General features: G+C 43.1%; 1 protein-coding gene across 2 annotated transcripts in view; it reads right to left on the minus strand.

Annotated features, from left to right (window-relative positions):
- FNDC3B (fibronectin type III domain containing 3B) overlaps positions 1-24302 on the minus strand; it is a 209616-nt gene that overhangs the window by 75021 nt on the left and 110293 nt on the right. For both annotated transcript variants that reach the window (XM_055817155.1, XM_005242826.4), the window contains exons 5-7: positions 23916-24159; positions 21182-21472; positions 978-1036 (exon numbers count right to left, since the gene is read on the minus strand). In XM_055817155.1, coding sequence (XP_055673130.1) covers positions 978-1036; positions 21182-21472; positions 23916-24159 — 594 coding nt within the window. The remainder of the gene's footprint in view (positions 1-977; positions 1037-21181; positions 21473-23915; positions 24160-24302) is intronic.

The raw sequence follows: 24302 nt of genomic DNA on the forward strand, positions 1-24302 counted from the left end.
TGAGCAATTCAAGGTGAAAAACCTTTTGTATTTGTTCAAAACAAAAGCAGCCAAAAGAACAGAACCTAAAAATAAAGCTCAGCCTGCGCTCACGCCTGCAGCCCCCGGAGCGCTGCCGCTTCTGCAGCCAAGGAATACCCACCCCTTCACGCTCCCACTGCAGAATTTCTTTATACCAGCCTCTGCCGGCTACTTGTTGAAGCCAGACTTTAGATCAGCTCTCCAATGGTTATTTTATTTGCTTATTTGTTTACTAGCTTTCTCCACACAGAGAAAGGCCTGAGCCCTGAGAGCACAGGAGATAAACCCCCACAGCACAGCTGTCTCCCTCTGCCTCGCGGCTGCTTCTTCCACTGCATGTTTGGACCATTCATTTAGATCCACAATCCTCTCCTGGTTTTCACTTGACACACCAAACTAAAAAACACCCATCACATTCAAAGGGCTTACAACCAGATTTATTAATAAACTTACCGGGCTGTGGTCACACCCAGCATTATGGTTATTTACATGGTGATTCAATTCCATTACGATTAATTCACATGCTTTTACGGCTCAGACTAATGTAGAATACAGAAATTGCCATTGAATAATACGATTAGCTTAATTTAATCATGATTACAGACATAACTTGCTCATGACAAATAAAATTAAACTCGGGGGAAAGGGGATAGAAGCTCTGTAAGTCACCCCAGTGCACTGCCTTCCCCACCACAGCGTGAATACTGGGACATGGCCCCTGGAAACAGGTGACTGGTGAGATTCCTGCAGTGGGCAGAGCTCACCAATACCCACGAGCAGAAAAGATGCTTCAAATTTATATCCCAGCAAAATCAGTTAAGACACATAAAGCTGCAACAGTCTACCACAGAAAAAAATGCAGAGGTGCTCCCCTGTGAAATCACCAGTATGTTGGGACACAATCCACTTATCACAGTTGCTATTTTGTGCGTGTGTGGTAATTTGGGATCACATACCTGTGGTTTCTCCATTCCAGAAAGAATGTCTTGAACTCTTTTTGTTTCTGAATCAAATTCTGTAAAACAGAGCAAAATAAATGACCAAAATTAAATAAAAATGTGAGCTATGTCAGTCATTCTTCAGGGATTTGTAAATAGGAGAGAGACACACATTACCTGCACAGGAGCATCGGCTGTTTTGCTCTTGTGAATTTCAAGTATGCAGTTACATGGATTAATATTAAAAAAAATATGAAAGAGGAGGGAATGAAACTTCCAGTAATTGCAGATATTCAGAAAAGTGGGATTATTTGTGGAGGTGTCCTCCACAAACAATGTTATTAACTGGGATTTGCTTCACAGAGCGAAAAAACATCCTGTTGCCTGAGCTCAGCCATGGAAGAAGCCCAGGGGTTTCTACAGCTCAATTACTGCTGAACCTAATCCTAGTTTGTTTAAGCAAAGACATCCTTACTCCATCAACTGCACAGCTGGGCTACCCACCTGCTCACCAGAGTGCTGGGCTACTGGCAAGGACGAGCATCCCTGCCCCGCGCGGGCAGAGCCCAGACGAGCTGCGCAGGGTGCCTGCCTGAGCCCTGGCACCCACCCTACAGCTACCGGCCCTGAAACCGTTACCCTGTAATGCTCCAAGCTCCTCATTACCTTAGTTGTAATATACGTAGTTGAAAGGTGGTGGTTAGAAGTCATGCCAGGCTGACTGAGGTGCCTGCTAGCAGTAACCCATCCTCCCGCCCCAAGCGCAGGGGCTACACAGCGTTATCACCGGGCAGGGTGTGAAACACTTCCCCTAAATTAGATGGGTTAATTAAGCGCAGAAGGTGTTACAGAAGCAATCATCTGAGCAGCGGAATCAGCCTTTCCTCCATCCCCCCATAAAGTCTTAAGTTAAAACATCAGCTTAGAGTGATGAGGTGACACAGAGCAGCTTTATTCCTTTTGGACCGCAGCACAGAGAGGCCTCACTTTCCACTACAGTATTCTCTAATGGAAAACTAGGAACATTTTTTTTCCTGTTTTTTTATTTTTTTTTTTATTTTTTTAATGTTAACGTAAAAAGTTTGCTCACCAAAGCAAAATACATTGCACCTAAAGCAAAATGAGCTGGACCTCTTCACAAAAGGCATAAAAATTTGACATAGGAAGCATAAAATATTAATAAAAAAATTGGTAAGATCAGATCAACAGCTTTTGCAAATGATTCCCCCAAAGCCTGACCTACTTCTTGTAGCCCAAGAATGCGCCTTTATTTTTGTCTGTGACCTGCTTTAAAAAAGTAGATCATCTTTTTAAAAATTCCATGTGCTCAGCTGCCAAAAAGGAGAATTGGCTGAAAGCTGGTGGCAGAACTCCAGTGTAAATGCCCATCTCTCCCTAAAAGAATGCACCTTGGTGTGGAGTGGGAATGACACATCTCCTGCTCCATGCATTCCTGGACTCCTTTTAACCTCAGCCACTCGGAAAAGAAAGGAGTAGTAATAATTCAGGAGAAGAGCAGGATAGCATGATTGTTTTTTTCCATACTAGATAACCCTTAGAGTGTATTATAAACCAGCAGGATTTAGCCAGCATAAGATAATACTGACTTGAAAACTACACAGATGGACTAAAGCAGCTAAGGAGAAAGTTGAGATGCTGATCCAAGTGAAAATGTCATCAGTTTGGGGTGTTTCAGAATTTAGGGTTCCCCTCAGCATCAGGACAGGAGTAGGACTGCGCCACAAAAGCCTGGATCTGGAAACGGCGGAGGTCCTGTAAGTTTATCTTGAAGGGATGCTAATCAGAAGCAGCTTCTGCAGCTACAGATTGCAACAAAAATGCTGCTACTATTTTATTGAAAGTTTATGGTTATTATGTCACCCCTAATTACAACCCCCAGAAGCTAAGCGTGAATCACTCTCAACCTTAAATCCCAAACATGTGGACTGAATTTTCTTCCCCCTCTCTGCTTTCTAACAAGGATGCTATCTCTGTCACACTAAGCAGCAGAGGAAAATAAACTCTGAAGCCCGAAGAAATCTCACTTCCCTCTCCTGTGAAAACCAATCGCTTTACACAGTAACCATGTCCTCTGACCCTTGCAGGTCAGGGCTGAAGGCTGTAACTGCTCCAAACACAGGAACTGACTTAAGACCAAAAGGAGTTGGGTTTACCCAGCAAATAAATAATAGCAGTGGTAGTAGTAATAATGATAATGATTATGATGATTCAATCAGACTTCTCAATGAAGAGTGCTACCAAGGAAACCCTTTATATTGGCTCCCCAAATAACAAGGAGAAGGCTCAGAGTACCAGATTCACTGAAGCCTTCAGTTATTAGGGACACCTGGACATTTATGCGGACGATGTCATTTGTGTCACCAAGTGTTTACACAGATAAGCTGGAGGTGGAAGAAGGAAAGCCTTCCTCAAAGGTCTTGGGGTGAGGAAGAGGGGGAATGGGACACACACAGACCTAAGGTGACAGTGTGAGCGCAAAAAAAAATGAAGAGTTTAATTTAAAGCCGATGAACAACACATATATGAATGGGTTCTGCATCACGTTTTCTAAAGAACAAGATGTATCAGATGATGCACATATGCTGACCAACCATGTCAGATGTCCCGCCATGCTAACCCCCCCCTCCACTCACACGTGAGACCGGGCAGGTGCAAGTGATAACCTGCACACCGCAAGCCCTTCCCAACCGCCGCGCACACAGAGCCCACGTACCCCTGCTGCCCATTTGCTAATGCCATGAATCATTTTACAAGGACACAGCAAAGACAGAGAAGTCTACAGTAAGAAGTGCCCTTTCATCAGAAGCTTTGAAATCACCGTACCGCATGGGAAGGACAGCGTGTGCCTTTGAGCCCCGCATGGAACTCAAACTAAAAACCACCCCCGTGAATAACGGGTAAATGCCCTGTGAAAATAGAGCAACTGTAAAACTAAAGACCGAAAGCAATAAATATGCATGAGTGATGGCTATAAGCACACCAGAGAGTAACCAGGGTTGGAAGGGGACCTCAGGAAAGGTCGTCACGTCCAACTCCTGCCTGAAAGCCAGAAAAAAACCAGCACAAAACTGTCCCGTGGAAAAACCTGTTAATAAAACTGAAGCCAACCTTTTTGGGAGAGAAAAAGTTATCTCACAGAATTGTCACCTTCTTATAGTATTTCAAATACTTAGCTTCCCATTTCTAGAGCAATACAAAATTCTCAGGCTTCTATGGATGGTTGATCTTCTTTCAGTAATAAATGTAATTATTCACTGTGCCCTGAGCTAGAGTAAGCTAAGGAGAACGAGACCTGTCCTGAACCCCTCCGTAGGGAAGTTGGTCTTACCTCCCAACCTCTCTCGTAACACATTAAATATCAAGCTCAACATCTTTCTCCCAAACCAACAAAGAGAAGAAATCCTTCCAAAATAGAAAGTTACAGATGAAAAGAAAAAAATTTTATTTGGTCTACGCTGATAATAGAGAATTGGTCAAGTGCCTTCTCCCCCAGCTCACTGTTGCTGTCACTTGTCAGCTGCTGAGGACTGTTCTACAAGATCAGCTCACTGGAGCATTTAGGGACGAGGAGCATGAACGTCTCCCAGACATCACAGATGCAGTGGTGGAAAGGTGAGGAAAAACAGGAGGAAGGGAAAGGGAAGCCTTAACATAAAACAGGAGATTAAAATCCAGAAAAATTACCTACAACTGCTTGGGAAAGGTGGTGGGTGGCTGAGCACGATTCACCCACCTAGCACGGGCTGGCCTTGAGTAACAGCCAGCTGATTTGCTTTGCAGTCTTTGCCCCTTCCCCTCTCTCTCTTCCCCTCTCTCTCTCAGCTGAGCACTGTTATCCGACACCAACACAGAAAAGCTCGGTACGCCAGCGCCCCGACCTTAGCACGGGGGCTCGCAGAGGCAGGCAGCGGACACACGCTGCTTTCCTCCTCTGCCGTTGGGAACAGAAGTTCAGTCACGTCAAGGAAGACCCCAACTAACACTTCAGGTCATTGTCCCGTTTTAACTTTTCCTCTCCACATCTGCTCCCCACATCTGTCATGGCAAAACTCTTCCTCCTAGGAGGAAGCTGGGGGTGGGGATGAATTCCTTGTGAATGCTCAACGGGGTCCTCCGAGGGACAGTACAAAAACCCGAGTTATCCTGTAGATCCCAGTGTCTAAGAGATATTAGAGCTGTCCCAAGCTACGGTGTTAGGTTCTAATTCCCAGGCTGTGAGTTACGTGGATCCAATGTTTCAGGCAACCCTTCCGTCGCAGGGAAGCCAGCTGTAAGACCTGGACCACATTAAGGCCGTATTTTGGTCATCTCTCTTTTTCCAGAGTTTTGGGTCATAACCAGAACTCCACAGATACAACCAAGAGTAAATAGCCCTAAAATTTAAATACTTTCCCAACAGCTGTTTGGTGCTAACAAGGTTTCAGTGTCAAGTCTTGCTAAACTAAAGCCTTTTATTATATGCTTCTGTTAGCCTGTGTCTATGTTCCTGTCTGCACGTACAGTACAAATAGAATTTTCAGATCTTTCCAACCATACTTTTGAACACCAAGCAGAGCTTTAAAAAACAGGAAAAAAAATAGTTGTCATTTCAAGGTAAGTTTGAAGTTTCCATCAACAGTTTTCATGTTTGCATGAACAGCAGCTGTGTATGTAAATGGTTTGAAATAGCTAAAAGCTCTAAACTAATTAAGATTTTCCCATTGCAAATACACATTTTAGGTTTGTTCTGCATTCTTTCCTTCACAGAGAGGAAAAGGTCTAGCTCAAGACTTAGCTTCTGGCCACAGAAAGTATTTACTGTTTCAACAGCCTTTCCATTCCAAAGGAATGACATCAGCACTAGCACTTTGCAAACTTTTAGTCTAATTCTCAAGCAGAACTCCATGCTTACAGATATGCCAGTCATAACATGACATGCTTTCTCAGAATTTGTTCCAGATTTATTGGGGCTGTGACCGGCTTTAATGCTAGGAAAGATCTTTTATCAGTCACGTACGGCACAACCTACAACCCGCCAGAAAACGAACTCTTCAAAACACAGCCCAGGTCCTTTGTGAACTGCCTGCAGTGTCAAAGCTTCAGACAAAAAGAAGAACACAGACAGACTTTTTTCATTTCAGAGAATTGTAAAAATGTGCATGAAAAAACTCCTTGTACGAGAACAAACCTAAAACTGCAGACGCCACGCTGCAGCTGCGTCACAGAGAGCAGGACCGGAGGGAACGTGCCACAGTCATTGAGTCCATCCTCCTACACTGAAAGACGATCATCTACACCTAAAGCATCCCTCAGAGATGCCTGCCTACCTGTTGTGTGAAAAATAACTAAAAATTAAATAAATAACCTCCCGCCCCATGACTGTGGCAATCTCAAAACTTCCTCGGCTAGGCAACCTACCATAGCACCCAGCTCTTCCCACCGGGAAGACCATCTCCTCGGCTTTCCCTGCTCCACCTTAAAGTTATTACTTCTTTCCTGCACACCCACCGCAGGCGAATTCATCACCGATCTCTTTGTTGCAACCTTTCACACACTGGAAGGCGGTTTTTCCTCTTTAAACAAAGCACGCTCATTCGTTCCACCCCTGAATTTACCAGAGCACAGACCCCACTTACTGCTGTCCTCTGGAATGTTTTTTAAATTGGTCTCCATCCTTCCGAAGATGCGGTGGCAGCCCTGGCCACCACTCTCCCCCCACCAAGGAGCAACGTGCCCACTTACAGAGCTTGCTTTGAGGTTTCTTCTTCTCGGCGTTCTATAGAGTAACTTGACTCTTGGGTTTTGTAGTCTACTATGCCCCCCAGAACTACTACACAGTAAAAAAAAACCCAACCAACCAAATTAAAAATAAGAACAGATTTGAGGAGGAGTGGCTGAAAGTTACTTTGCTCTTGTCTTGACTGAATTTTTTCATTCAAGGCCATTTGAGCTCTCCTCCTGTCTTGCCCTCTTTCCCTTCCCCCTAACCCACCAAGCACTCTCCACGCTGTCAGAGCCTGATATGGACTATAATTTAATAAGCATCAATCCTTATTCCATCCTTCAACTCCTTAATGAAAATATTGAATAAAATTAGACCTAGGACAGATTCCTGCCTAATCCAGTTTGATGCATCTTTCCAGTTTGTCAGGAAGGCGATGCTGGGCAGGGTCACGGACAAACCGCAGGGCTATGTGCTGGCTAACAGATGTGACACTGAGAAGAGCAAATCCAGCATCACACTGAACACACAGTGCTTTACGCAACTCTTCTCAGCACCACTTCCACAGTGGGTAAAATGGGGAGGTCTTTAGAATAAAACACTTGTGAAAGGAATATTTACATTTGAAACAGTCAGTCACACCATGCTAATATGTAATACACCAAGGAAGATTAATTAAGCCTACAAATACCTGGAATGAGATATCTAACTATTAAATATTACAAATTTCTGTTAATTACATGAAAGCTAATAAACCCACAAGTGATAAAACACAACTGCAGCTCCCATGTTCCAGGTAGAGAGATTGACATTACCCAACTTCAAGAAAAGATCCAATATTTGAAACACATTTTAATTCCTAAAAAATGGCTGTGCATGAACATCTCACATGTTTTCCATTTCTGAGAGCCTTGCCACTGTTGCCATCTTAACTGTCCTGCTAAAATGCCTTATTTGATGTCTATAAGCTTATCTTTCAGTATTTGACCTTAAAGACCAAATCATTTGTGGAGAAAAAAAAAGAAAAAAAGCCACTCCCCTAAATAGCTGAAGGCAAACAGAACAAAAACCGTGCATAAACCCCAGAAACGTACATTTTCAGATGTCAAATAAGGAAAAAAATAAATATCTCTAGCCATCCTGACTCACTGGGACATAAAGCAAAGGATAACTGAAGCGTTTGCCTCAACAGCCTTGTAATTTAGGCATGAAGTTAATGGCTTGTTTCAGAGATGTCCTGGCCATCGCCCATATCCATTAACCTGCCAGTTTTACCTTGACTGCTTCAGTATCCTCCTGGCAATGGGGCAGGATACTCCAAAATACCTGGAGTGCAAGCTCATATCATATGGTTTGTCTCCCTGCTTCAAGCCATCCTTCTTTAACAAAAGATACCTGCTATCGCCTGGAAAAGCATCAGATGTTGTCTCATCAAGCCGATGTGGAAGCACTCAGATTTAAGTAACGAAGTCACTTCTGCTAAAAAGTGTTTTAAAAATAAATGTAAGTGTATTCAGTCCTCCCTGTCCCCCAATATTCTTTCTATGTTTATTTTTTGTTGGGATGGAGCAAGGAAAATAAGCTCAGTAGGAGCCTACGAGGGAAACAAAGTACTGGATGCAAGGGACAAACGGAGTGTAAGTGACATGTTGGGTTTGTTTTTCTCTGCTTCTTTGCTGCTACTGCTGGAAGACAGCAATAACAACTCCTACTTTATTGGCTAAAGATCTGAGTGAATTCCTACTGTGAACAAGCAGTCGGTCCATTAGAAGGCAGAAAAGGGCTTTCTTAGTAAAATACAGCAACCCCCCTCCTCCATCACATATATTTTACATCTTAAGAAAGCGCTTTGTACATCTCACCAAGAAGATAACAGAGGCAGCGCACAGCGTATGGCTGCAGCTGGCTGGCTTTGAAGGAACACCAAATTAAACAATGACCCAACCTGCAGAAACAGAGAAAGCCCAAGCTGAGTCTGCTGGAACAACAAACTGCTTACACACAGGACTTCTTCTTGGAGCGCTCTCTTTGGTACTTTTGACTTGCTTTAGCTTATCTTCTGTGTCAAAATAACTTTTTCCAATTTTCAGCAGCTTCCCTTTTGCTATTATCTAACAGCAGCCCGCACGCTACGTGGGTTTGAGCGACAGCACAAGCTTTGTGGATAACCCAGGGCTGCCTATGCAGGCTGCCGGAGGCAGGGGCCACCCCGCCACCTTTGTCAACCACGCTTTTCAGAACAGCACAGCCGGCTCACACAGAAGTAGCTAACCAAGAAGAACTATTTAAGTTCTGTTGCTTTTTATTAGCATAATTCCAACGCTGCAGGCTGCAATTTCAAAGCGCTCTTCTAAGTTGTGTTGGCATAGGCAAAACTCCTGTTTGAGCAGGCAGGCAGCATCCATGCGTGCGAGGCAGGCAGAGAGACACCGTGGCGATGCTTCCTCATTCTGGCAAACCCCCACACGTGTGACAGCTATCAACACGGTTGAATCTTTGTGGCTACAATCTTGAGCCCCTACAGCTTGATCTAAAGCGCTGCCCTTCTCGTCACAGAGATACAGCAGGTTCGCCTTGGTGGCCCAGGAGGGATGGACGGCACTGCTCCCTGGGCTGCACGCTGAATTTGTGCCAGGAGGAGCAGCAGCTCAACGCCACCAGTCGCTTCATACAGAACACTTCAAAAAGAAGTTTTACTTCTTTAGTTTTGTCCCTTCCACACGTACCACAGCCCCGTATCCCACTGCAGTTCAAGTGTGATACAAGACTGAAGTAAATGGTAAAAAACCAAACCAAACCCAACCAAACCCACACACAATCAATCCTTTCCAATTGAGTAATAATTTTAATCAGTCTTGCTTAAGGCACAGGAAGATGCCTAAGGACCGCTGAGAGACCCACTAACATGTAAGTGAAGCTATTTTTATTTCTTTGTTTTTTAAAAAACATTACCTCCCTTCTTTCTTGACTTTCTTGTTTCTGTCGTTTCTGATTTGGTTGGATTTATGGGAGCGACCTAAATCTGATACATCTTTGCAAAACATTTTTCCACCTACTTTTTCAGGAGTTTTTAAGTGATCTACCTGCATTTGCCATCAAGGCCTTCCATGTTTAACAATAAGAATTTTTTTTTTTGATCTGACACTGAGAGGCTCTTCCCTGGAGCTCCTGACTCCCACTTGCCAGGTAAAGATCTGGCGTTTCACTCTCTCTACAAACGTCACCAACAAATGCTTGTCTTTTCCTAGAGACAATGAAGTTCTTCAGACCTCTCACAATCTTCTACGACAGCCGGGATGCGTGACTCAAAATGCCAGCTGTGAAATGACGTTATCTGGCATTTACAGAGGCAAGTTTTCCCCTCGAAGGAGAAGGCTCCCTTCAATCACGGCACCCAACTCCCAGCTGCCAGGCAAAGCAAGAGCCTGAGCACCACAAGCACAGCCAGCGGAAGGAGTCTTACCCCTTCCTTCTTCTCCTTACACTGATGAAAAGCACAACTCTGACAGCACCAAAAATTACTGTCTCCTCTTCCCAGCTGGGTCACCGACAGCCCCACTGCATCCCAGCAGCAGCCCGAGAAGCAGCAGGCAGCACGAGCTGGTCTCCATCACTCCTTGGTGTCCCTGCTGAGACAGCCACAGCGGGTCCTCCTGCAGCAGAGGTGACCCCCACACCCGCTAAGGATGGAGGTGGAAAGCACAATTCCTATCAAACACAGACTTTGACAAGTCTCCAGTGTCACCAGCCTGGAGTTTTACATTCTGTGACTGCTGCCCCATGCCAATCAGGAAATATTTTTCTCTGAAATACTGCCTGTAGTGCAGGGGGACAACGGCATCGGTATTGAACCCAGCATAAAACGTGCTTTTTCTTGACCTTCAAAAAATATGACCGTATGAAAAATGACCGATAAAAACCTTTCCTAATCTGCTCGTTACACAAGTAATAGCATTTTCCTGATCAAACACAAAGCTAGCGACGTAACCTGCAAAACTGCATATTTGCACAGAAAAACAATCAGGCAGCGCAGCCAAAACAGACGCCATAGGAGCCCCAAACTTGGTTGGGATTAAACGGAGCTCCGCAGCCAAAATTAACAACCTCCTTGGCAATGAACCTTGTAAAGCCACTGAGTTTGCTACAACAATACTAAGGCAGCAGAGCACCTACCCAATGCAAAGGCATAACGCTGCCCATCAGTTTACAAAACTTTTAAGAAAATAACCAGAAGCCGAATTTTGCCCTCAGTCACAACTCCTCAGCCTTGCTTGAGTCAAAGAAGAAACAAACGGAGAAACGTCATCTTTCGATTTCACAGTGGGCAAGGAGAAGTGCTTCGGGATGCTCAGATTTAGCGCTGACTGCTATTTCTGTCTCAAGGACAGAGTCAGAGCAAGCTATTCACTCTTCACAAGAAATTAAGCAGGGAAAACTTTATCTAAAACAGGATAAAAGTAGAAAATGCCTTCTCTTTTCACTGTTCTCGGTATTGTCTTAACATTTACATTAAAGCAGAAATGTTATTTCCACATACTACTTAGACTATCAGCATGTTTCTAAGAGAGGTTAGATTCCACAGGAAAAGTCTGTTTTTAAGAGAAAGAAATCATTACAAATGATAACACTTGAAATACAAAGATTTTTCATGGAGCCTCCATTGGGATTTTTCAATGTCAACCTAGGGAATGGCTGCAGAGTCACGGTACTTTCTGAATGAACCCCAGCCTCTTTTTTCTGTTACCAATGTAAATTATTGCCATCTTTTTCCAGACGAAAACTATGAGATAATTCAGACTGCAACGAGTGGTGGTGGAGATCGCAGTAATCCAGGAAATCTATTAACTTTTTTTTCCTCTTTCCCCTCTGCACTACAGCTCAGAGATGGGGAAAACAAAGAACTCCCACTCCCCTCTCTACATCAACCCAAACACCTACAGATTGACAGCTGAATAGAAACCAGTCTTCTTCCCCATGACAGATGACAATCAACTTATGCGACTAATCCCAGCCTAAACTGTTTTGCAGCCAAGGCTGAATGATGAACTATGACTATGTGAGCTAGAATTATATTAAACAGAACATTTGATAAAGATCGGGTGCTAAATTTCTACAATGCAATAATAAAAAAAAAGGCTGACGTGATGTTACCGATGCCCTCCCATGCCTGTCGTGTGAAGAGTGCACTCAAGAACGTTTAAAAAAGCCTGGTCTGTAATGTCTGCACTAACCAACTGCTAGTAAGCTGGAAGAACTGCCCGTGCAATTAGCAGTCCTGTATGGGATGAGGGCAAAATACAACCTCTGATATTTGCACAACCAGTTTCACCACTGAGAATCTTTCCAAATATTTAAAATATTTCACAGAAATATCCACCTGATTACAGCTCGCTGGGAAGGCATCAACAAAGCTACAGGAATTTCAGCTCGATCTGGATTTCATTGCCGAGATGAAATTCAGGCAAAAGTCACATGAATCACAGTAAATCAAAGCAGCTGCTTTTAAGCACAGCTCCTTACGGAAGAAAAAAAATAAACAAAAAACCAAACCCAAGCTCCAGGACAAAGTCTTTTATCATAAACCTTGGAGAAAACTGAAACGGCTGCTTCATTCAGGAGCAGTGCTATGGCTTCTGTCAATTGAATACTCAAAGCCTTGCCCCGCATTTCTAAAAATAAGATGCCGTCCCACCTGTCTCCAAAAGAAAATACACCGAAGGTCACGAAAACTTTTGAAATCAAATTCCACCCTTCCTCAGAAAAGGAAAACTAACTGATGGGTTTTGAAGCACAGCCTGAGAGTTAGGCAAACAACTCCCGTTAACTTCAGCAGGACGAGAAATTTAATTTCACCGCCTTTGCAAATCCAGATGAATATACAGACAGCCATCGTTCCTAACATCTGGGTATACAAATAGGGGTTGATCATTGAATGATTAGACTTAAAGGTGTTTTATTTTTTATACTCTAGAGGGAGGAAATGTTCTACCTCTTCCCTACAAACACCCTCTCCCGTTTGGCTCCGTGTCCCAGCTATGGCCAAATACGGGAAGCATGGTTCCCTTCCTTTGTCACTGGTCCACGTTATCTCCTCTGAACTGGTGAGAATACACTGTTTATCTCACCCTGAAGCTCTGAGACCTTTGCCTAACTTCTCCCCAGCACGGGGATTTAACCACTGAGCATTTAAAGCAGGATGAGAACGTATGGTTTTTTACTGTTGATTTGGCATTATACATTACATAAAACTCCTAGGAAAAAGACTCAGATTTCAGTCTTCTGGATTTGACTGTCAGTTGCAGCAGAAGCTGCAAATTCTTGAGACAATATGAAGATCCTCTGGGGGAAGAGGTTGTGCCTTACGTCATTCGACACTGACTTCCTGATAAATCACAGGGCAAACAGCTTATCCAGCTCCCCCACCCCCACCCCCCGAGGAGATCCTGCTGGCCAAGTGAAACAAGGGAGGGATGAAAGCAGATGAGAAGAATATGAGTCTTACAGGGGTTGATCAGGATTTGGAAGAACAGCCTTGGGGAAAAACTCCAACCACCATCAAAAGGGTTTTTAAGTCACCACTAAGGTCAAACGAGAGCCCTGGATCCAGATTTCCCCAGCCTTCACCAGTTATGCCCTACGGTTTCCTAGGTGGACTCCGAGCTGTGTTTCTGGCAGCATAGCACACTTAGATTAGGGAGCTTCGGCTGAGGTTTACTCTGTCTGAGCTTCTGTGATGAGACTGAAAAATGTCACTAGAATTGTGGTCACCCATTCTGCCCCATCTGTGCCTCACAGCCGGAGATGCCCAAGCGACCACTTCTCAGAGCAGCTTATAACCACGCTGGACCACGTGTCCACAGCTACGTTTCTAGTCATAAAAAGTCTGCATGAAACCAAGTTTGACACATTTACATTCACCTTTAAAAGTAGCTCTCATGGAAGATGGGAGAATACTGTGCAATTGGAACTAAGAGGCAATGCTCCCACTTAGTTAATGAAAACAATGTCTTATCTCCTCTGGTGCCTAAGTTATGAAGCTGGTTCTTTAGTCTTTCAAGATAAGTGCATAAAAATAGAGCGCGAATATCTGCTCCCTCCCTGCCCCAGCCCCCCAGCTTGCAGGACTCTGCTAAGGAAGCACAGAATGAAGCAAAGAAGGTAGGACCGCCACGGCACTCGGGCTTCCCAGAAACTTTGGGTTTGTTCCTGCAGCATGGGTACATCAGGAGAATACCACCATGCTCATGACGTTTCACATGCAGACAAGATTTTGCAGGCTTGTAAATTCCTGGGAATTATTTTGCACACAGCAGACTTCTGGGAAAGAGTTGGTCGAGATGCACGAGAAGGAGCTATCCACAGGCAGCTCCAAGCGAAACGCTGCTGGGTTTGGAGCTGGGCAAAGCGACGGCCGAGGGAGCGAGTATGTTGGCGCTGGGCATGGACTTGCTTTTCGGTACCACTGGTCTCCTTGTGATAGTTTTCACCTTTCTCCATCAAGCCCTATGATGCAAGTCAAGTTTCAAGACAGCAGATAAGCAGACTTGTTTCTCTCCCTCAACGCAGCGTCTTTCTCTCTGATACTGGATAAACATTTTAGCAATTCTCACTGAAGACAAGTCACAAATTAAGCCTAATCTGGATCAATTCTTGCATGCATACAAACTGACATGAACTTGGGTATCTATTTTGCCTGAACCCTGCATGACATCAATATGTTCCTAATATATCCATCAATCTATATAGAGCCCCACTGAAGTGGTTACTTCATGTGACTATTAGGTGAAATATTCTTTGGTAAAGAATCTGTGTGGCCCAGCTAATGGAGTTGACCCTGGTACACAAAGGTATACTCTCAGCATGGTAACATCAGCAATTTCTGCAACTCATAACCATTTTATTTTCTGCCTGGACGAGCAATTTCACACCCTATTATTTTAGGGAAAACACAAAAGACAAGGAATGTTTAAGAAGCAGGCATATTTCCAAATAGAAATAAACAAAACCACAAGCTCGGTCATGATGTGAGAGATGAGGTCGAGGCACGAGAATATCACACTGGAAATTCCCTGGCGTCACAAATTAACTGTGGTTTCTCAAGTTCAGACTAGTGCCCTAATTAATGCATCTATTTCCTCTCACTTATTAAAACTTAAAGAAAAACAGCATGTGCACAATACACAATCTATATTTCTAATTAGATTTAAGTCTAAACAATTTAGCCAAGTAATATTATTTGCTAAAACTATTAAAAAAATGCAGCAGGAACAGTAATACCATTCAGATTTCATATGCGATGCTGATCTATGCTTACAAGATTCAACAAGTCTCTGTTTCCACTAAATATTATGTTTCACATTTCATTACTTGGTATAATACTGAAACTGACAAAGCCTAACAGATGTATTTTAGAATTCAGAGTGGTTTTTTCCATGTTCCTAATGTAATTACTGTGTCAGTTTTGATGGGTTGTCTTCAGGAGCCAGCCCTGCTAAATCTCCTTATTTTACAGGAGCAAATACATTTAAGGAAACCAGGGAAGCTGCACTTACGTAGGGACATTTTGTATTTGAGCAGAAGAACCATTTAGGACAAATTTTGTCTGCAGAATACTTCTATATTGGTATAACAAAGGTCTTTTGTTAGCACCTACCAAATCATCAGCTCCTGGCAAAAAGAACACAGAAGTTACACATATTAGCACAGTATTTCTCAGCCCCTCTGCCTGCGCAGACCGAAAGTGATGCAACTAGTCTTTTAAATCTATAGGATATACAGGTACAAACACATATATGGCCAATAGGATTACAAAACAGATTCAGAACCAAAATAGGAAAGAACTGACAGCATCTAGAATGAGTAAGTAGAGGAACTTCGCCTGGTTCCTGTCTGCACTGAATCATAGTTCCCTCAATTCCCCTTTAATTCACAGGCTCTGGATTACAGAAAACCTGATACAATTAAAAAAAAAAAAAAACACACAAAAACCCCCAACAAAACCAAAACCAGAAAAAAACCCTACTTTTCCTGAATATATTTAACTGTTCTAGAGAAAAGAGAGAAAGAACAGGATAGGGTTATATCAAGAAAGCAGCAGCTCTGTTTTTTTATATATCGTCACCCATTCTGCATCAGACACGAGCAGCTTGCAGTGCGTATCCCACATGGCTCAGGGATACTTGCTGGTACTAGTTCTTGCTAGCATCAGCCCCAGCTAGCCATACCACTCACATTTATATCTTCATCTCAGAACTTCTGGCTTGCCGAGTTCACTACTTTTAAAACATTTTCAAACTGAACCCACCACAGTTAAGAAAGTTCTCTGGCTAAGCCCATTTTCCATCTGTTCTTGGCCCACTGACTTCAAAGAAATGAGCACAGAGCTAGCCATATCTCCTGAGAAATGTCCATCAGCCATGCAGGCAGGAGTATGGAGCAACAGCTTCCACCTTTGGGAGCATCTGAAGGCTGCTTCAGTGCACAAAATCAGATTTACAAAACCTCAACAACAGGAAAGTAACACCTTTGCGTTTTTAAGCTGGTTGTACCCATACGACAAAAGCAATGGTACTACAGAAGTTTATGATTTATCTATAGTCTACAACAACTTTTGGAACTATTAGACCATTCCATATTTTGGTCTCCCTTCTCCATTTGTAAAACATGCCACTGCCATGTCCATGCGAGAAACCAGCTGCTCAGAGAAGCGAGGTGGACACCAAGTCAGCATTCCTCAGCCTGGGCAGTGCAAAAGCAAGTCTGCTTTTCAAAAAAAAAAAAAAAAGTGTTAGAAGACAAGTCCACAGACAACAGGTCGACAAGTGGGTACCCAACCGACTAGGCAGGAGTAAACCCTCTATTGTGCCCGGCAGGTCTGGATGCTGGAGGAGGCTGGAGGAGCAGGGACCAGTGTGTGTAGGATGGGGCCGGGCTCGCTGGCTGCACCCCAGCAGCATCTCCGCCAACTGCTGAAACCAGACCGCTGGGCTAGATGGGCCCCCCTGCTCTGACCCAGGAGAGCCAAATATTCTCAAATCGCCACCAAAAAAAATTCTTTATGGAACGCTTACATAAAGGTGCATGCGACCCCCCTGGAGCTGCCTCCCTGCCCAGGCTCGGTCTGTTTATTCTGGCACCCAGTTCCCAGCACCCACCCAGCTCCTGGACAGGATGCACATAACAATCCATCTCCTGCTTTCTGCTTTTACCCATTTGAAGTGTTTTAGTTTTGGCTATCTTGGGTTCTTCAAACTCCAATGAGGATTAAAAAAAAAAAAAAAAAAAAAAAGATTTTATCTCACTTGAAGGGGGAAAAAAAAAAAAAAAGAGGTTTTATTAGCAAATAGGCAAAAGCATTGTAAGAATGCTCAAAACTGCCTATGTTCCCACAGTACTTGCAGTCACACACAAAACTTCTCAAACTAGCAGATCCCTACATGACCAAGTGAACCACTGAGTGCACGAGAAGGAAGTGACTCAGACTGAAATTCATAAAGGACAGCATGAATGGGACAGGATTTCCGCTTACAGCTGTTTTTACATGGCAAGGCTCCTTTAGAAGAAAAAAAAAAAAATCAACCCACAACAAACCCCCCCTTGCTCCCTCCTCTCCCATTCAGTTTTTAAAACAGCTCTGCAGAAAAGCTACAGTATGGATTTTAAATCAGAAACCCTACATCATACCTCCAGGTCTTCTGCCTGTCTAAGACACCATCCATCCTACCACAACACACACTCAGAATAGCTGCTAACTTTTCAGACCAATCTAAGCCACCAGTTTCCTTTTTTTTTTTTTGCCTTAAAATGGCATTCTTCCAGCATCACTAGAAATCTTTATTTACAAGTGCCACTCCCAACATAAAGACACAATGCTGTCAATGGAAAAAGCCAGAGCAACTGCACTTATATCCCCAAGCTGAAGCTTTATTTTCCCTACCAGAAAGAGGTCCTGACCCATGTTACAGGGCCAGCCTGGGGTAAGGGTGCATAGCACCAATGTACTTTTAATGTACCATCACGCTGTACAGAGCGGCACAGTGGAGCACGTGCTGGACCCACAATTGAGGAGGTGACAGAACCAAAGGTACCCCAGAGTCATTTATTTTAGTACTACTGATGATGCTGTCACCCCTTTTCTTCTACCAGTGCTGAATCGGCTTTTGGGGGAAATCCCTGGTCCTTTTAATTCTGAAAGGAGGCAGTAAGTTATTGACACATAGCAGAATTTTCCTTGACCACTTACTCAAATGTCATGGGTGCAATACATGCAGTGACTGTATGTTTTGATGGAAAAGTATGTTGTTAACTGAAATATCTCATGTCCTGTGGTTTCCATCATACCTTTTCAGGGAAAAAAGTAGAGCTGTCCTTGCATTGTACACTGGGCATTTTCTTCAACATTATTCTTACGGTACTCTGGAATAACCTCAGTGCAGTAGTAGCAGAGGTTGCTCTGGGGTGCTCAGTAAGGAGCAACACACCTCCCACAGAAACCGCTATCAAGAAACAAGGAGCAGGACAAGCATTTACTGAAACACAGGGGTAGCAGATCCAAGAACCTATCTTCCACTTCCCCATCACAAACACCACGGTGCAGATCATACTCCTGTACCGATTAAACCAGACACTCAAACCGCCTTTCCAAGCGCCGGCTCAGGTGGCACGCACCCTGCGCAGGGCGAGACGCCGCCTGCCAGCAGCCAGCTCCTACCCACGCTCCCAGCGCTCTGCTTCTGAAAAGCCCAGTTGTTAAGGAAAGCGATGGCTGTGCCGTGCTGTAGTACCCGGGACGGACCCACGCTGTCTTCTGCGGCAGCTTGGGCTGTGCAAGTGTCTGCTCCAGCTGCGTACAGGGCTCCTGCAGCCCCGCTCCCTGGCAGGCAGCGCGGCTGCTTCGGGGACAGCAGCTTGCCAGGAGCTGGCTCGCCGGATGGCTCCAGCATCCAAACACCCGGAGTAAGTATGCTACTAGCTACCCTTGTGCAAACACACGCACACCACAACCAGATACGAAACGATCAATGCTATAAAACACAGCACCATCTCAATCAAGAACTTCACACAAACGAACCCATCAGGTCCAGTTCTCCTTCACCTTACTCTTCAGATTCACTCTAAATTTATACATTCCTACTTGCCTCTTAAGAGTTATTTGGCTAAGTGGTTTTCTAAATAAAGACTCTTATTCTCTACGTATTACACATATATATTTTATAGTTTTTCCAGGCTATTCTGCAATTTTGGAAGCAGCCACCCAGCACCACCAAATTTTTAGCTATTAGAAGGCTTGAACTAATGCACATGCACAAAACATGTAAGTTTAAACACCTTCGCTGCTTGCTGCTTCTGACATTCTCTTCCTGGGTTACTTTAAACACAGTCATCTTAGCAGCATGAATCACAATTATCAACTGCTCCCAGACTGCTTTTAGTTCTCACCCCAACTACCCATATGGCCAGGTTAGTCAGGCATCAATCAATAAATCCCTAAATTCAAGAAGAAACAGAGAAGGTAAATATAAAGCAGCAAGTATTATTAGAAACTTAAAAATATCAAATAGGAACTTATTTCAGGGTGTAGTTCAGCGAGACACATTACAAAAACTCTTGTGATCACCTGTCCACATATACATACACATGCATATACACCTATAAAAATAACAATAGACAGATGTGAAAAAAGCTCACATTTGGGTCCACAGCATTATAATTATTTTTTCTTTTATTATGAAATAATTTCTCCTATTCCTGCTCTGGCCACAGACTTTGCTGTAGAGCAGTCTGACAGTGGCTCCCGGGCCACCATCTCCAGGCTCCGATGCAGAACCTAAGTTTAAACCACCAGTGAGTTGGATTTATCAGAGTGTGGGACAACTGATGTTTCTTTGCATGGTGTCCTGTTACGGACTTTTCCACAGTCTGGGGAAAGACTCCATCATTTGCTGTTCCCAGTTTTAAGGTGCTTTCCAGTAGACAGACTGGACGTGCCGTAGCCCTGACTTCACTAATTTTCTTGGCATTTTAAGAGGGCTTACACTCTTCAGCTGAGGCACAGCAGACTACTCCAAAAACAAAACAAAAAACAAAAAAAAACCAAAAAAAAAAAAAGGCAAACAAAGGTTGCAGGAAATGCTTAAACTAGATGGTTTTAAAATAAATCTAGATTATTTTCAAAGGGATCAACCAGGCTGACTTCGGTACCCACTGAAGCTATATTGTGCTGTTTAGCTGTTACAACTATTCCATGTCTTTCACGTAGGTGCTTCCAAACACCTCATGTATCCCAACATGGACTAGAGTAAAAAATAAAATAAACATTAAAAAATAATTTTAAAGGTGATATAAGCTGGTTGACAAGGAAGAATTAGGAAGTCTAATGCAGTGATTAATTTTCTTGGATTAAAGGATTCCCAAACACAGCTCTTTGCTAATTCTCAAGACCCCGAAGCAGGGCTACAAATCCTCATTCCTTACCATGCCAGTAGCATTTTTTACCCCTTCAGCTATCAATTAAGTTAATTTTTATGAGTATTTATTTCAATTATGTCTCAAGAAAAGCAGACAGCCAAATAAATACACACAGTATACAGGTAACGGAAAATCTATGCTGCATGTATAAATTCACACAAAAGATTCCAGAGTGTGCTACATCATAAATACCCCAGACATGCCGGGTATAAGCTTGCTTACCACATAAAAGTATTTTTTAGCCAGCTGCAGTTGCAGCACTCAGCAAAGAGACAGGCAGAAAAGAGAAAGGCTGAAATGTATAATGGATTATCACAAGCTACTAAGCTAAATTTATGTAGAACTGGCTACATACAGAATGGCTTGGGATAAATAAGATTTGATTAGATGAATAACCTCATGTTTTATTGTAAACTTTCCTTTTTTTTTAAATAGTAAGCCTCTGAAAGCATTGAAGAAAATTATTTCAAAAATAGCCAGGTTTATTTGATCACTAACTCCAATGGCTAAGATTAGAGCAATTTCTTCTCAAATTTGTTGTTTCAACTAATCATACTTCCATTGAACTTTCACATCAACAAACCTGGTTTTTCAGCAATCACCTCAAAGCTTTCTAATACTTTTACTACATATACCTAGGAGATGCAAAGTAGCAGTATTTAGCGGTCACGTTTTGGTTATAGCTCAATTGTCTGTAAGGATTTCTGCGAAGTGCCAAGATGCCTGAATGAAAAGCAAAATAAAACCAAGAACTTGCCCATAAAATGCATTTCTGTTTCCAGCAGATAAAAAGAAAATGTTGCTGCATCTACCAGGGAGCAGTCATGAAAGATGGGGAGGCGACCGGTTCATCTTACAAAACAAATATAGTACAGCAAGCCCAACGTTTATATTTAAGTTCACACTGTATTAACACTGTCTTTATGTGTGGGTGGTAGTGTTTTTTGGCATAGTTACTACATCCATATACAGGCGGTCGTAAGCCGGAAAGGTGCAATAAAAAGGAATTAAAAATAAATAAAACTGTCTTTACCATGTGGGTCTTGTTCATTTGACTTCGGGCTGCTTCTTGCTCTGCGCTCCGGTTTCTTTACTGGTGGAGCCCCCCCGCCGCCGCCTCCACTGCTTGCTCCATTGTGGCTCTTTGCATAACCATTATATACAGTTGTGCAGCTGCCTATATGGCTTTTGTAGATGGATGAAGGGGGACTATTCAGACGGTTTTGGCGATCAATCTGCCTGTCTTTGAGTTTTTTGTGCTGGGGTTTACTGTACTGATCTTCCCTGGTTATATAGCTGGACATCCCATACAGTGGTATGATTTCTGAAATGAAAGAATTCAGCCATGTTAACCGCCGTATTTTTTCAGAAAATCAAATTCCTGACTATCTCTAAATGAAATTACTGCAGATTCTCCTGGAGACATTTTACAACAAGCCATTTTTTTTTTCTTAAGAAAGCTTTCCTGCAAGGTTGATGATTTTTTTGGTTGTAAGTGTGCTCCTTTGCTGATAGAATTCCATAACTCCTTGGATGAGTGTGAAAAACACAGCAATTAGGGCAATAGTTTTTTCTTTCCTTTTCAGTCTTGTGTTTTGGGGACACATTCAAGCAAAAATCCAGTGAAACTGATACTTGCGGAAAAGCCTTCCTAAGTTCACAGCAGTTTAGCAGTTTCTTCCCCAAGGCCTGACTGGACAGAATAATCTGGGATGCCCTGGTTCCAAGCTGCCATCACCGATTACATGCAATTTAATTTCCCAGTATAAATAGACTTCACAATCATGTCAACTGTGCCTGCCTAAGGAGAGAAGCGTAGCATGAAATGGAAGCTCTGGGTAAGTAAAACTGCCTAAAAAAAAAAAAAAGCTTGAGAAATATAAATATCATAAGTACACTTCTGATAGACTTCATTAAATACAATCCCCACTTTTCCCCTCCAAGGATTACTCTCTCTAACCTAAGGGCAGGTCAGCTTGCAGGAATCTGAGTGTTTTCTGCTTTACTCTATAGTCCAGCCCTCCTTTTTGTGCTCTACTTTGAGTCTGAAGCTTGAACAAATTCATGCTCAGAACAACAGTTTTGCCTTTGCTAGCAAAATAAGTGATACTCTATATATTCTTATTTTTTCTACATCCATTCAGATGCTATTATACAAACTTCTGAGGCAAACAAGCATCCTATCCAGCTGTTTGAAGCCTTGTTTATAAGTTGAGACTGCCATGTATATTGTATTATAATTTTTCAAGTTGTTTCAACTAGCCAGATTTTCTTTCTTTGCTATGTCAGTGTGTCTTGGTTTTCATCTTTTCTTATCTAGCTACATAACCCTATTTGTATTCTCGCAGTAACTAGCTGCCTAAACACAACATTCTACAAATAAATGCAGTTTTTATTTAAAGTATAAGCCATTGTACAGCAAATGGGAGACAGTGGATTAATTCTCTTCAGTACAATATTCACCACTTCAATTATTTCAGTGTTGCAGGTATAGGTCATTCAGTAAAGCAACCGAGGGTATTTTTTTTTTTTTTTTAATAAATTTATTTTTAAGTTAAATTGGCTTCTTGGTATCTCCAGACTATGGAAATATTCAATGTCTACTTAACTGGCAGAGTGAACGTAGAGCCACTCACTACCGTGTTTGCATGCAAGACTTGGCCAAGTGACCTGACAAACTGCCCTGTTCCCTTTTCAAGGGAATAATCCCTTCCCTACAGTGGCTACACCCTCCTTCTGCTTTCCTGAGCTTCCCATTTCCCCAGCCCCCAGTATAATGAAGTATAATCAGCAGTAAGGGTCCATTCCTCACTAGAGAATGAAGTTTGTTGGTCAACAGAAACTTATCAATATATACCCTCCCTCCCTCTTCCTTCCTGCTCCAGCAGAACCTCGTATCTGGTGACATGGCTTCAAAAATATTCTTTAGAAAGGGTCTTAAAGTCCAGGTAGTTCAGCAGTAACATAAAACCATGAACCCTGAACTAATTTCTATGTTAAGCATCGAAAGGAGCTTTGCAGATTACTTTTTTGGTTAACGCCCTCTTTCAGATTACACAAAGACTTATCTCCAGGGTGGCAGAGACACAGCAGTGCATACATAGTTCAGACAGAAACGTGCCCCTTTCACTCCTTTTCTTGCAAGTATTTACTCATGGCCTGATTTAGGTTGCCATGCTACCCTTTGGTATCGGGCAATGCTTTTTTCAGTGACTTACTGCACAGTCTCAACCAGAATAACAAACAGAAAATGCCTGTTGTTTCTTGGAAAACCACGGCTGGGGGGGGGGGGGGGCCAGAAAGCACAGTACTGCCAACAGGAAGCAGGACCCGGCTCTTCCCACTGGAAATGACTGCAGCAATTCCAGCCCTCCGTATCCATCCTCATTCCTGAGCCAGGATTGACATACTTTGTCTCTAGGTTTTCTGTACAATGCTGTATCATGACAGGAACAGCAACCGGAATGACTCATGTCCTTAGTTTGGAGCATGGGATGAGAGATTTTTCCCCCGCTTTATTTACAAATTAAGTTCGAATTGGCTTTGTTTCTGCAACCAAATGCTGCAATGTAGGACTGCCCTGTGCTGCTGCACTCCGGATGGCTGACACCCCCTGCTCTGGATGTTGAAAAAAAAAAAAAAAAAAAAAAGATGCTCCACAAAGCCATTCTACAAGTTCTCCAACTCCTTTCTACTCTTGGTTTCACTAGCCCTTAAAAAGTGCTCAACACAGGTGTGAAACACCAGTATCTTCCCTCCCTGCTCACCTTGTTCTCCATATATTGTCGGGGGAAGATGATGCTGTGGGAAAAACTGCGGTGGCATGTCCCCAGGGCCAGTGACGGGAGGATAAAAAGCTGTATGAGAGTTGTGAATAAAATGAGGATGATGTGTCAGGTATGGAGGTAAGTGATGGGTTGGAGAGATGGCCGAAGGATAGCTAGGAGGGTAACACTCCGGAGACTGGGGGGTAACCACCACCCTCCGAACGCCGGTGTTGTCTTCTATCACCTGGAAGGGAAGGCAGGGAAACGAGCACGTTATGCAGAATCTGAACCAAACATATTTTTAAAACATTACTGTTTACAGTTTGTTCTCCCATTAGAAAATGGTTGGTTTATTCATAAACACATTTCTAAAATTAATATCAGCAG

The sequence above is a fragment of the Falco peregrinus genome, chromosome 12 (assembly GCF_023634155.1).
Source record: "Falco peregrinus isolate bFalPer1 chromosome 12, bFalPer1.pri, whole genome shotgun sequence".
NCBI classification, from domain to species: domain Eukaryota; kingdom Metazoa; phylum Chordata; class Aves; order Falconiformes; family Falconidae; genus Falco; species Falco peregrinus.